A 13,119-nucleotide genomic window follows, 5' to 3' on the forward strand; every position below is an offset into this window, starting at 1 on the left:
TGTATACAGTTTCCTCTTAGGCCAGGGATGTGGGCAGAGGTGGGCAGTATTGGTGGTCTCTCCTGCTCTGCAGCCTCAGGAGTGCCCACCTGTCCGGGCGGTGAGCTCTCTCTCCCAAGGGGTTTGGGAGCAGTGAGCTGCGGGCTGGGACCCAGCTAAAAACCTGATCTTTTTTTTTTTTTTTAATCCACCTTACATCCCAATATCAGTCCCCATCTTCTCCCAGTTCCAACCCATAACCCCTCCCTATCCCTTCCCCTTCTCCTCTGAGAAGGGAGAGTACCCCTGGGTATCACAACTTCCCTACCCCAACTTCCCTCTCCCACCTCTTCACTCCCCGCCCTACTCCCTACCCCCACCCACCCACCTGTCCACTGCAGTGCATCGGTCACTGCAGGACTCGGTGTATCCACTCACTGAGGTCAGACAAGGCAGCCCAGTTAAGGGAATAGGATCCACGGGCAGACAACAAACTCAGAAACAGTCCCTGCTCCAGTTTTTGGGGGACCTGCATGAAGACCAAGCTCCACATCTGCCACATATGTGTGGGAGACGTAGGTCCAGTTCATGCTTGCTCTTTGGTTGGTGATTTGGTCTCTGGGAGCCCCCAAGGTTCCAGGTTTGATGACTCTGTTGGTCTTTCTCTGGAGTCCCTACCCCCTTTGGATTCCTCGATTCTTCCCCCAACCCTTCCACAAGACTCTCCGAGCTCCATCTAATATTTGGGCTGTGTCCATTGACTGCTGGGTGGAGCCTCTCAGGGCCCAGTTATGCGAGTCTCCTGTCTGCAAGCATCACAGAGTATCATGGTGTCAGAGATTGGTTCTTGCCCATGGGATGAGCCAGTCATTGGTTGGCCTCTCCCTCAGTCTCCACTCCATCTTTGTCCCTGAACATCTTGCAGGCAGGGCACATTTTAGGTTGAAGGTTTTGTGGGTGGGTTTGAAGTGGCCATTTCTGGATCCATGTCACCCGCTGTTAGGAGTTCCAACTAGAGTCATCACTATAGCCACCTTGGGCTCTCCCCCAGTCCCAGGTCTCTGGCATATCCTAGAGATGCCTCCCCAACCACCCACAGATGATTTATCTCTCCCCAGCTCTTCCTACATCTGATCCCCACCCCCACTCTTCTCCACCCCCTCACCCAGTTCCTTTCCCTCCATCCACTTCTGGTATCTATTTCATTTCCCCTTCTGAAAAGACTCCAGCCTTTGGTTCTTCTTCTTTCTTTGAGTCTTTGGTTGGTTGACCTTTGTTGTTTGCTTCCATTGTCTAAAGCATTGGCTTGGGCATTTTTCTTTTTTTTTCTTTTGTGACTGTCATCTAAAAGACCATCTTCTTCTTAGTTTTGGCGGCTTGCACTCAAACCCTGTGCAATCGGAGAGTAAAGCTACCCGTGGTCACAGTAGAGAAAGACTCCTTTAAGATACCCAAGCTGGGTTCCGAAGACCAAACTGAAGTAAACCTTGAAGTCAGCAAAGGAGAATTCTACAAGAAGGAAAAAGTTCTAAACTTTGAGGTGAGAAAGAACTTAGACTATCCTAAGAATATTGCACATTTTAATCTTTTTGATGGTATTTTAAATGGAATCGCAGTGTTTTGGTTTGTTTGTTTAAGGTGCATAAAACCTCATGTGTCTCTCTTCAAGTAGCTCTTCCACCATTTTTGAGGCAGAGTCTCTCACTACCCAGGAGCTGGACGGGTCATCTAGTGACCGGCCAGTCCAGAAATCCTCATTTTAGAATAGACTCGATGCTAAGATTACAACCTCACCACCAAGTCAGCCTGGCATGTTTTCATGTATGTTCTGCAAATCAAATTCAGATGTTGTGTTTGCAAGGTACTTCACCAGCTGAGCCATCTCCCCAGCTGCAGGAATTGTAGTCTTTTAAAAAAAAGATTTATTTTTATTTTTTTAATTATGTGGCTGGGGGGCAGATCGGTGCACATAAATGCAAGGGCCTACAGAGGTTCGAGATATCAGATTCCCCTGAGTTAAAGTCAATTGTAAACCACCTGGTGTGGATGGTAGTAATGGAAGTCAGGTTCTCAGGAAGAACAATATGTGCTCTTAACCACTGAGCCATCTCTCCAGCCCAGGAATTATTCTTTTTTTTTTTTTTTTTTCTTTTTTCTTTTTTTCGGAACTGGGGACCGAACCCAGGGCCTTGTGCTTGGTAGGCAAGCGCTCTACCGCTGAGCTAAATCTCCAACCCCCCAGGAATTATTCTTAATTCAGCTTTTTTTGGGGGGGGGGATTGTTTATTAGTTTGTTTTACTGTTCAAGAGTATACAAACACACAGGATGACTCAGCCGAAGGCACTTCCCAAACCCAAGTGTCTGAGTTTGATCCCGGAGTTTGATCACTGAGTGTGATTACTGCACAATTCCTTCTCACCAACAAACACACCCTGTGGTGACACACACACAAATATGGTATTCGTGTATACTTCAAAAACTACTAATATTAGTACTAGTTCGTGAATTCCTTAGGATGTTCCAAATGCAAGACCGAGGTATAGGTTGGTTGACATCTTTCCAAAATCAAGAGAAACGAGAGAGGGAACTCTGCAAAAGCGGCTGAATTTCCAGGCCTAGTTCTCCAGCTTGCCGTTCCCATCCCCCGCCCCTGGAACGCAGTCTCTGAGGTTGTCCTGGTTGCCAGGGGAGCTCTGGGCGCACTCATTCTAGCCACCAGGAAAGAGTGGTGTGTGCTTAGGGGTGGGTGAACCCCTGTTCATTCTCCGAGGGGATCGTGGGCCAAATCCGGGTACCAAGTTAGGAACCATGCCTGTGTTGCTCCCTTCCACCGACCCGGACCAGGACTCGCGTGTTGGGGCTCCAGAATGGCGCCAGGCGGCCAAGGCCACGTCCCGCAAGGCACACCTTCTGACCGATCGCTGTGGGCAGGAGGCAGTGACCATGTGGCAGCCCAAGGACAGTGTGCTGGACCCGAACGTGGCGCACCACCTGGGCCGTGCCGCCTACATGGAACCCTGGCGCTTTCGGGTGGAGATGCTCAAAGGGGGCGGCACCGTGGAAAAGCCACCTCCAGGCGAAGGCGTCACGCTATGGAAAGGGAAGATGAAACCCCCGGCCTGGTACGCGCGCCTACCGCTGCCTCTGCACCGCGACGCGCGTGCCCAGCAAACCGCCGAGGTGGTGCACGCGCACGCGCGCGGGGCGCGCCTCACCGCCGCCCGCCTGGGCCGCGCGCAGCACCAGATCAATGGGCAGCTGCGGCTGCTGCTGCGCCAGCGAGAGGCCACTGACCGCAGGCTCAGCGAGGTGCGCAAGGGCCTGCTCATCAATGAGCAAAGCGTCAAGTTGCGCGGATACCGACCCAAAAGTGAGAAGGTGCGACCCTCCCCGCCACCACACCAGAGGCACAGGTTGATGCTTCCTTCTGCAGCTAGACAACACGCCCTATGCTCCATCTCCAGCGAGGACACCCCCAGGATAGGGTAGCTATACCTCCCAAGTTCCTAAGCCTGAGTTCCCCCAAAATTGTTACCGAAACTGAGGTCACAGCCTGTGACCTCCAAGAAAACAGGTTCGGCCATCCATCCTCTATATGCCAAGTAGAACAGCCAAATTAATAGTAAAAAGCAGAATAGGTTATTTAACAAATGAGACCATATCACGAAGAAGGACAAAGGGATGACCCTCTTCTATCCGTTTTCATTGTCCTGAGAGAGAATAAAGTTTAAAGAGGGTGCCGCACTATGCACATCTAAGCTGTGCGAGTTAAGGCGTGGTCCTGCCCATCGCTGACCTTTGGCTCAGTCTCTGGAGCAAGGTGGTCATCCTTCTGGGACGAAAGTTTCTCCTCCAGCTGGTATCAGGCCTTTTCCCTCTCCTACGGGGGATATCTGGAGTGAATTCCTGTTTCCTGGGATCAGGGTGAAGGTCTTAGTGTCGTCTCTTTCGGATGTCTTCGTTCCTATCAGGGTACTTCCAAAAGGACAGCCCAGATGCTTTTTCCCCAATAGACAAACTGTTTGAAATCCTCCCAGCTACGAGGGTAGACCGCCCCCCACCCCAAGTCACATTGCATAAAAATCTTTCCAGAGAGGGAAATTCGCAAACCCAAGTTTGAGTATCACATCACCTCTGCCCCTGCTCCAAGAAGTTCCCAGACTCACACGATCTGCCTCCACCAAGAGGCCATGATGCCTCAATTTCAAGGATGAAACACGCCCTCAGACCTGGTTAAGAAGAGCACTTGATGATTCCTTGGGTCTCAAACCAAAAGAATCCACACAAAACAAACAAACAAACAAACAAATAAGTCATTCCTGAGCTGGAGAAATAAAAAGAATTAGCAAATAAGTATCTAGTTACAACTATAGGATCAATGAACCAAAACAGTCATATCAATTACTAGGAAATTGAAATGAAATACTTTTATATTAAATATATATTACCTCAGAAAAGTAATCAAACATTTTGATGAAATAAAAATTCTCATGTTTGCTTAAAGAAGATATCAAATAACTTGTCACTACATATTATATCTTACCATACTATAAACAACTCATTTCCAGGATTAATATACATGCATAGAATAATAAAACTATTTCTGCCATGCTATCAATAATAAAACATTACTGAAAGAAAACTATTAGAATCAGATTTCCTGATATCAATAGATTTTTAATTTCTCTAAAATGTAAACTTATTTTTTGGCCAATGATCTTGGACAAAAATGTAAAAATATTTATGAAGGGAAAAAATAAATTTGACACACTCTCTCCAACTATCTCACTCTATCTCTCTTTTTATCTTAGCTTATCTTCTTCCTCCCTCCCCCACTCTCTCTCTCTCTATATATATATATATATATATATATATATATATATATGTATATATATATATGTGTGTGTGTATATGTACATGATATTCCTAGTTTTACATTAACTTGACACAAACTAGGATTATGTTGGAAGAGGATTTGTAATTGAGAAAATGCCTCTGTTCCACTAGTGGCCTCTAAGCAAACCTATGAGGAATTATTTGATTGATGATTGATGTGTGAGGGCCCAGCTCAGTATGGGTGGTGTCAACCCTAGTGGTATTGTATGTTCTAAGAAGGTGAGGTGAGCAGAATATCAAGAACAAGGCACTAAAGCAGCATTATATTTTGCCTGTCCATCAGTCCGTGATTGGGTTCCTGTCCTGATATCCTTCAGTAATGAACTGTTATATGTTTATGATAAAATAAGATAAAATTGTTCCTCCAAATTGCTTTGGTAATGATGCTTTATCACCAGGAATAGTATCACGAAGGCAAACTTTCAGTACTAGAATATTTTACATATTTATTCATTGTATTCAAACTGCTAGTTTTACATAATAAAGACAATATGTTTTCACATATGCAAAAGGTAGATGAAGGGAAAATACTCCTTTTGTTTTCTTTTCTTTTCAATAGTCTCCTAACTCTTCAATTCTTTATCTTAAAATATCTATATTTTATTATATTCAATTACATTATTTTCATTCTTGTATGATTGAGCAGTCCATACAGCTCTGTCAAGCTTTGAGTTCACTAAGTTCAACCATGACCTTGACCTTATCCATCTGCTTATACCTCATATGTGCTCAAATAATAATTGTGCACTACAATCTCTAGTAGATGTGATGCTGGGGACAGAAGCCAGGGCTTTGTAAACGTAACACAACCAATCTTCCAATTAAGCTGTATCCTCAAATCTGTCCCAGGATTGGTTTTGTGGAGTTAGTATTATTAACGTCTTTAACACAATGGCTAGAAACAGAATAAATACACTGTCTTAATTGTGAGAATGTCAGGAGTATGAAAGACATGGTTGGGCTACTTTGTGATGCTCAATTTCACTTCTGGTGTTGGGGAGCATGGTGACATTTATTGACATTTACCTTTTGTGCTAGAGTCCTCTTTGTTTTCTTTGGCTAAGTACCCTCTAATCCCTTTGTGCTTTCACAGTCCTTTCTTATAGATGCAAAAGGTTTTAATTCCCCCTTCATCCAAAACCAATTACTTTAACATACAGACTATTTAAAATGAATGCTATACAGAAAATATGATTAAGCATTTGTTCGGAATGATAACTGATGTAACACCTTACAAATGAACTGGGAAATGAGTCAATATCTACTGTGATCTTTATTCTGAAAATAATTAACCTTGTATTGTTGTAAAAAAAAAGAAGAAAGGAAGACATTATTATATGGTATGTTCAGAAAAGTATAAAACAAAATGAAGCATCTAACTTTGTTGGTTATACTCCTCATTTCCATGCATACATATGTACATATACATGCACATTCACACACATGAGGCTCTAAATATTACGAAAGTAATTTTTTTGTAGTTTCACTAAAGTCTGGACAATATTGAAATTTGCTTCCAAATATGTGTGTGACAAATATTGTATTGTGTGTTTGCTCTATATATAAAATGAATTTGGATGGTTCAATAAAACATTTGCAGACTAAATTTCAACCATACATCTGATAAATAACTGAACAGAATAAAGATGTCCACGAAGATTAAATTATATTCACTCAATCAGGAACATTTCCTGCTATGATTTTTTTGAAAGAAATCTGAAGATGCTTCACAAACACAAAATCTTCAGCACCCATTCTCAATAAAATTTCAACCAGGCTTTCCTTCCTAGGTTCTAATGTTCTGATTCTTACCTGAAGAATCTTTGTTTATATTTTTCACAATAAATTTTACAATGAGCCAGTAAAAATTCTAGAAGTAAAAACTATGTATGACTGAGTTTTGTGTCCCTTGAAGTTCATACTGTTTCATGCTCTTAGATTATATTATCAATCTCAGGTACAATTTTTCCTATGTTGAACTGTGAAAAAAATCACCAGAAATATGTCCTGTCTGTCAGCAAAGCACACTTTTTTTCTAGAAATACAATTTCGTTGCTTTTTAAAGAATTTTCACGGCGTATGGATAGTATTATTATATTCTCATTTTTACATTTGATAACTCAGCTCCCATTTAATATGAACCATTAATATGTTTATCTGCCACGATATTTATCGCCCTTTTTTCCCCTATTCATAATTCTTTATTCTTTCCAATAATTGTTACTATTATTTCCATGTTATGCTTGCGGTGAAAAGATTAGGTATTTGATTTTACAGGAATTGTGCTGCTAGAAAACAATTTTTAAAAAACGTGTTACATCTGTTGATGTTTCATGGTAATTCTGATCTCTGGCTCTTAACATCTTTTTATTCCTTTTTCTTTAATGCTCTTTGGGCCTCATACATGGTGATATATAAGTCCTATTTAGGGCTGAACACTCAGTAGTCACTTAATCTCAACTGAATTATAAGTCTCTGCTTTGACCATCATGAACTGAAAAGAGAGAATGTTCTGATCAAGCTGAGAGTTATTTCAAGGTATACATAAAAATAAATATTTATAAGGCTATTTAACTATTTGTCCATTTAGTAAAACTTGAGTAGTAATAATCATCATTGTATTTGTAAAATCAATAGCCATAGGTTTTTATGTCAGACTTATATTACTAGGAACAATAGTATACTGAATAGAATACTGAGAGTATGAGCCTCAGATCCAATCAGAAGAGTCTTTGCCCTCCTCAAACATTTATGTATACCAGTAGGTGTACCTTGTCTGATAGGCCAATATTTTATCATGAAAACAGCATAGTCCACACTTGGGTGATAAGAAGTTGGATTTTCATCCTCAATAGCCTGTGCAGCAACTTCTAACACTTAAAACATGTGAAAAATCAACAATGCTGAATTTCACCTTGATTCAACCTTGATTTTTTAAGCTTTTGTATATGAGGTATATAGCATTTTCAGCAATAGTTTCAACTATCTACTTATAGGCAAAAAGAAATAGAGGCAATAATCTTTTTTAAATGGTCTTTCTTTGAAATAAATAGGGACAATAATCTTATTTTTTTAATGGTCTTTCTTTGAAATAAGTGTGAAACTATGACTTGTAGAATTACTCAATTCCTGATTCTGGTTTCTATCTGCACCCAGTAACTGACCTTGTGCTATAGCCCTCTGAACCACAATCCTGCCCAGAGGATGCTTGCACCCAGGGGTGTTGACACATACAAGCTCAGAGGTAAGACAACCACTACCACCCCAATACCTAGCCCAAGTGGAACCTGCCCATGGCCCAGTGAAGGTACCACAGCACAGCCTGAACATGATCCTTCCACTTTCCATCTACACCTGGGAGCCAACACAATGCTACAGCCCTCCACACCCCAACTGTACCCAGAGAAAGCTTGACCCCCAGGAGTGCTGACATACAAAGGCTCACAGGCTAACAGAAGGGACAAGCTCTAGTCAGAGTAAGCAAGGCTAAATAACACCAGAGATAAACAGATGGCAAAGAGGCAAGTGCAGAACATAAGCAACTGAAACCAAGGCTACTTGGTATTATCAGAAGCCAGATCTCCCACCACAGCAAGCCTTGGATACCCCAACACATCAGCAAAGCAAGATTCTGATTTAAAATAACATGTCATGGTGATAGTAGAGGACTTTAAGAAGGACATATATAACACTCTTAAAGAAATGCAAGAAAACACAGGTAAACAGGTAGAAGCTGTTAAAGAGGAAACACATGAATCTCTTAAAATTATATAGGAAAACATAATCAAATGCATGAAGGAATTGAACAAAATCATCCAGGAACTAAAAACCAAAATAGAAATAATAAAGAAATCACAAAAGGAGACAACCCTGGTGATAGAAAACCTAGGAAAGAGAACAGGAGTCATAGATGGAAACATCACCAACAGAACACAAGAGATTAAAAAAAAGAATCTCCGGTGTAGAAGATACCATAGAAAAAATAACAGCAATTCAATAAAATGTAAAAGGTGAAATGCTCCCAACTCAAAAAAAAAATCCAAGAAATACAGGACACAATGAAAATAACAAACCTAAGAATAATAGGTATAGAAGAGAGTGAAGATTCCAAACTCAAAGGTCCAGTAAACATCTTCAAAAATTATAGAAGAAAACATCCCTAGCCTAAGAAAAAATATGTCCATAATGATACAAGAGGCCTACAGAAACCCAAAGGGATAGGGCCATAAAATGAATTTGTCCTGTCACATAATAATTAAACTACCTCAGAGTAACAATCTGAAAAACATTTTTCCAAGCAAATGGTATCAAGAAAAAACTAGAGTAGTCATACTAATGTTGAATAAAATAGACCTTAATTAAAAGTTGTCATAAAAGATGATGAAGGACACTTCATACTCATCTGTTGCAGTACGATTAAAAAGGCAGCAAAACTGGTTGCCATGCTAAGTCACTCTGAGCGGATCCACAGAACACGCTCCAGCTGTTTCTCTGTCAGCCTCTTTCACATACTGTCCTCTTGGCGGATAAAATCAAAGTTCCAGAAATGTATAATCTAGCAATTAGTTTTATATGTTAATTACTCAATTCACAATGCATTCATACAATAAATTAACTGCCAATTAATAAAGACTTAAACTGCACACCTAGACAAGATGAAACTGATCTAGTGCACCTTGATCTGAATCATCCTGCTCCATTGTCTCCATCTTGATTTTTCTAGCTCTTCTTCCTCCTTTCTCCTTCACACCTACCATCCAATGATAGGCTTTGCCTTATCCCAGACCTGCCTTGATGCATAATGACATCATCCTGCACATATCTAAGAAAAATCTAACAAATGATCTTTCAATTCTTAACATTTATGCTCTAAATATAAGCCACACCCGCATTTGTAAAAGAAATGTTACTGAAGCTCAAGCACATATTGAATCTCAAACAATGGCAGTATAAGACTTCAATACTCCACTTTGTCCAATGTATAGACTGTGGATTCAGAAAAACAGACACACAGAAAGTAGCAGACCTTATGAACAAAATTGATATAACAGACATATAGTGAAAATTTCACTCCAAAACAAAAGAATATCCCATCACACCACATCATGAGAGAGTCTCCAAAATTAACCACATAATCAGATCCAAAACAAGCCTCAAGTGGTACAATAAGTTCAAAATAATGCATCCTATCAGATCACTATAGACTAAGGCTGGTTTTCAATAACAGCAAAGCAAAAGAAAGCCCACATATGAATGGAAGTTGAAAAACTCTCTACTCAGTCATAATTTGGTCACGGAAGAATTTAAAGACTCTTTAGAATTTAATGAAAAGGAAGGCACAATACACACAAACTTGTGGGACATAATGAAAGCTCACAGTGCTGAGTGTTTCCATAAAGAAAGTATACAATAACAGTTTACCAGCACATCTGAAAATTCTAGAACAAAAAGAAGCAAATGCACCGAAGAGGAGTAGGGGGCAGGAAATAAACAAACTCAGGGCTCAAATCAACCAAATAGAAACAATGAGAACTATACAAAGAATCAACAAAACAAGAGAATGGTTCCTTGAGAAAATCAACAAGATAGATAGCCAAACAAACCAGAAGATACAGAGACAGTATCTAAATTAACAAAATCAGAAAAGGAAAGGAAGGCATAACAACAGAAACTGAAGAAATACAATCATAACATCCTATTAGAAAAGCCCATACTCAAAATACTGATAAATAGATAGAAGTGGATCATTTCCTAGACAGATACCAGGTACCAAAGATAAATAAGGATTAGATAAAACATCTAAAACAATCCTACAACCCCTCCCAAAAATTAGAAGCAGGGATTAAAAGACACCCAAACAAACAAACGAACAAAAAAAGTCCAGGTCCACATGGTTTTAGCACACAATTTTATCAGATCTTCAAAGAAGACCTGATAACAGTACTCTGCACTGTGTTTGACAAAATGCAAAAAGAAGGATGATTAACCAATTCATTCTTTGAAGCCACATTAAAGCTAAGACCTAAAGCACATAAAACCCCAACAAAGAAAGAGTACTCAGATCAAATTTTCTTATTTATTTGATGCAAAAATGCTCTATAAAATTCTCACAAATAGAATCAAAGAACACAAGATAAGGATCATTCACCATGATCAAGCAGGCTTCATCCCAGGGATGCAGAAATGGTTCAATATATGGAAATCAATCAATGTAATCCACTATTAAAAAATTCAAAGTAAAAAAAAACCCATATGATCATCACATTAGATGCTGAAAAAGCATTGACAAAATTCAACACCGCTTCATGTTAAAATTCTTGGAAAGAACAGGAATTCAAGGTCCATAACTAAACATAATAAAAGCAGTATAGAATAAACCAATAGCTAACATCAAACTAAATGGAGAGAAACTTGAAGCAATCCCACTAAAATCAGAAACTAGACAAGGCTGGTTACTCTCTCCCTCTCTATTCAATATATTACTTGAAGTTCTGCACAGAGCAATTAGAAAACAAACTGAGGGCAAAAGAATTCAAATGTGAAAGGAAGAAGTCAAAATATCACTATTTGCAGATGATATGATAGTATACTTAAGTGACTGCAAAATTCTATCAGAGAACTTCTACAGCTGATAAACAACTTCAGCAAAGTGGCTGAATATAAAATTAACATAAACAAATCAATTTCTTCCACTACTAAAAGAATAAATGAACTGAATAAGAAATTAGGTAAACAATTTTCATAACAGTCACAAAAATATATTACGTCTTGGTGTGACTATAGCCAAGAAAGTGAAAGATCTGTATGACAAGAATGTCAAGTCTCTGAAGAAATAAATTGAAGAAAAGCTCAGAAAATGGAATGATCTCCCATGCTCATGGATCTTCAGGATTAACATAGTAAAAAAAAAAACATATTACAAAAAGCACTCTACAGATTCAATCCAATCCACATCAAAATTCTAACATAATTCTTTATAGAGATAAAAAGAGCAATTCTCACATTCATCTGTAATAACAAACAACAACAACAACAACAATAAAAACAACAAAAATACAGTAAACTAAAACCATTCTCAACAATAAGAGTACTTCTGGGGAAATCACTGTTTCTGACCACAGGGCAATAGTGATAAAATCCTCATAGGATTGGTACAGACAAACAGGTAGATCAAGTGAATAAAATTGAACACCCGTAAATTAACCCACTCACTTATGGTCACCTGATCTTTGACAAAGAAGCCATAAGCGTACAGAGAACCACACACAGCACATTCAACAAATGGTGCTGGATCAAGTTTCCTTCTGCATGTATAAGAATGAAAATTGACCCATTCTTATCTCCTTCCACAAAGCACAAATCCAAGTGGATCCAGAACCTCCACATAAACCAGATACACTGAATCTAATAGAAGAAAAAGTGGGAGAGATCCTCAAGCACATCAGCACAGGGGAAATTTTCCTGAACAGAACACCAATTGGTTTAGGCTCTATGATCAACTGTAGACAAATATAATATCATAAAATTAAAAAGCTTCTGTAAGGCAAAGGACACTGTCAATAGAAAAAAAAAGGCAACATCCAGACTGGGAAAAGATCTAAAACAATGCTATATATGAAAGAAAACTAATACCCAGTACATACAAAGAATTCAAGAAGTTAGACTCCACATACTAAATAACCCTATTAAAATACAACACAGAGCTAAACAAAGAATTCTTAACTGAAGAATCTTGACTGGATGAGGAGTACCTAAAAAAAATGTTCAACTTCCTTAGTCATCAGTAAAACGTAAATCAAAATGAAGTAGAGATTCCACCTCATACCAGTCAGAATGGCTGAGAAAAAAAATAAATAAAAAACTCAGGTGACAGGATATGCTGGTGAGGATGTGGAGAAAAAGTAACACTACTCCACTGTTGGTGGAGTTGCAAACTTCTACAATGACTCCAGAAATCTGTCTGCCATTTACTCAGAAAATTGGGAATAGTAATACATGGGGACCCAGATATACCTCTGCTAGGCATATACTTAAATGATAGTCCTCAAAGGAACAGCCAGAAATGGAATTTCAAATAATTTTGGAATCATTTCACAAAATAAATTTACTATTAATCCTTCTCTTACACTATGTTTTCAAGAAAATTCAGAGCTATTAATTCTCTGAAATCATTTGGTAACAGCAAAAAATAAAATAAAAATGATAAATGCTTTATATGATATTTAATAAGAATAATATTAAGT

General features: G+C 39.2%; 1 protein-coding gene across 1 annotated transcript; it reads left to right on the plus strand.

Moving 5' to 3' along the window:
- Positions 1 to 2,722: 2,722 nt before the first annotated feature.
- Positions 2,723 to 3,469, plus strand: Ccdc105 (coiled-coil domain containing 105). The gene has a single exon (XM_032914688.1). The coding sequence runs from the start codon at positions 2,789 to 2,791 to the stop codon at positions 3,467 to 3,469; it is 681 nt and encodes a 226-aa protein (XP_032770579.1). The 5' UTR covers positions 2,723 to 2,788.
- Positions 3,470 to 13,119: the final 9,650 nt, after the last annotated feature.

The sequence above is a fragment of the Rattus rattus genome, chromosome 10 (genome assembly GCF_011064425.1).
Source record: "Rattus rattus isolate New Zealand chromosome 10, Rrattus_CSIRO_v1, whole genome shotgun sequence".
Lineage (NCBI taxonomy): Eukaryota > Metazoa > Chordata > Mammalia > Rodentia > Muridae > Rattus > Rattus rattus.

Bases quoted from the DNA above. Each gene is read 5' to 3' on its own strand.
- Ccdc105 (XM_032914688.1), top strand. From the start codon at position 2,789: ATGCCTGTGTTGCTCCCTTCCACCGACCCGGACCAGGACTCGCGTGTT.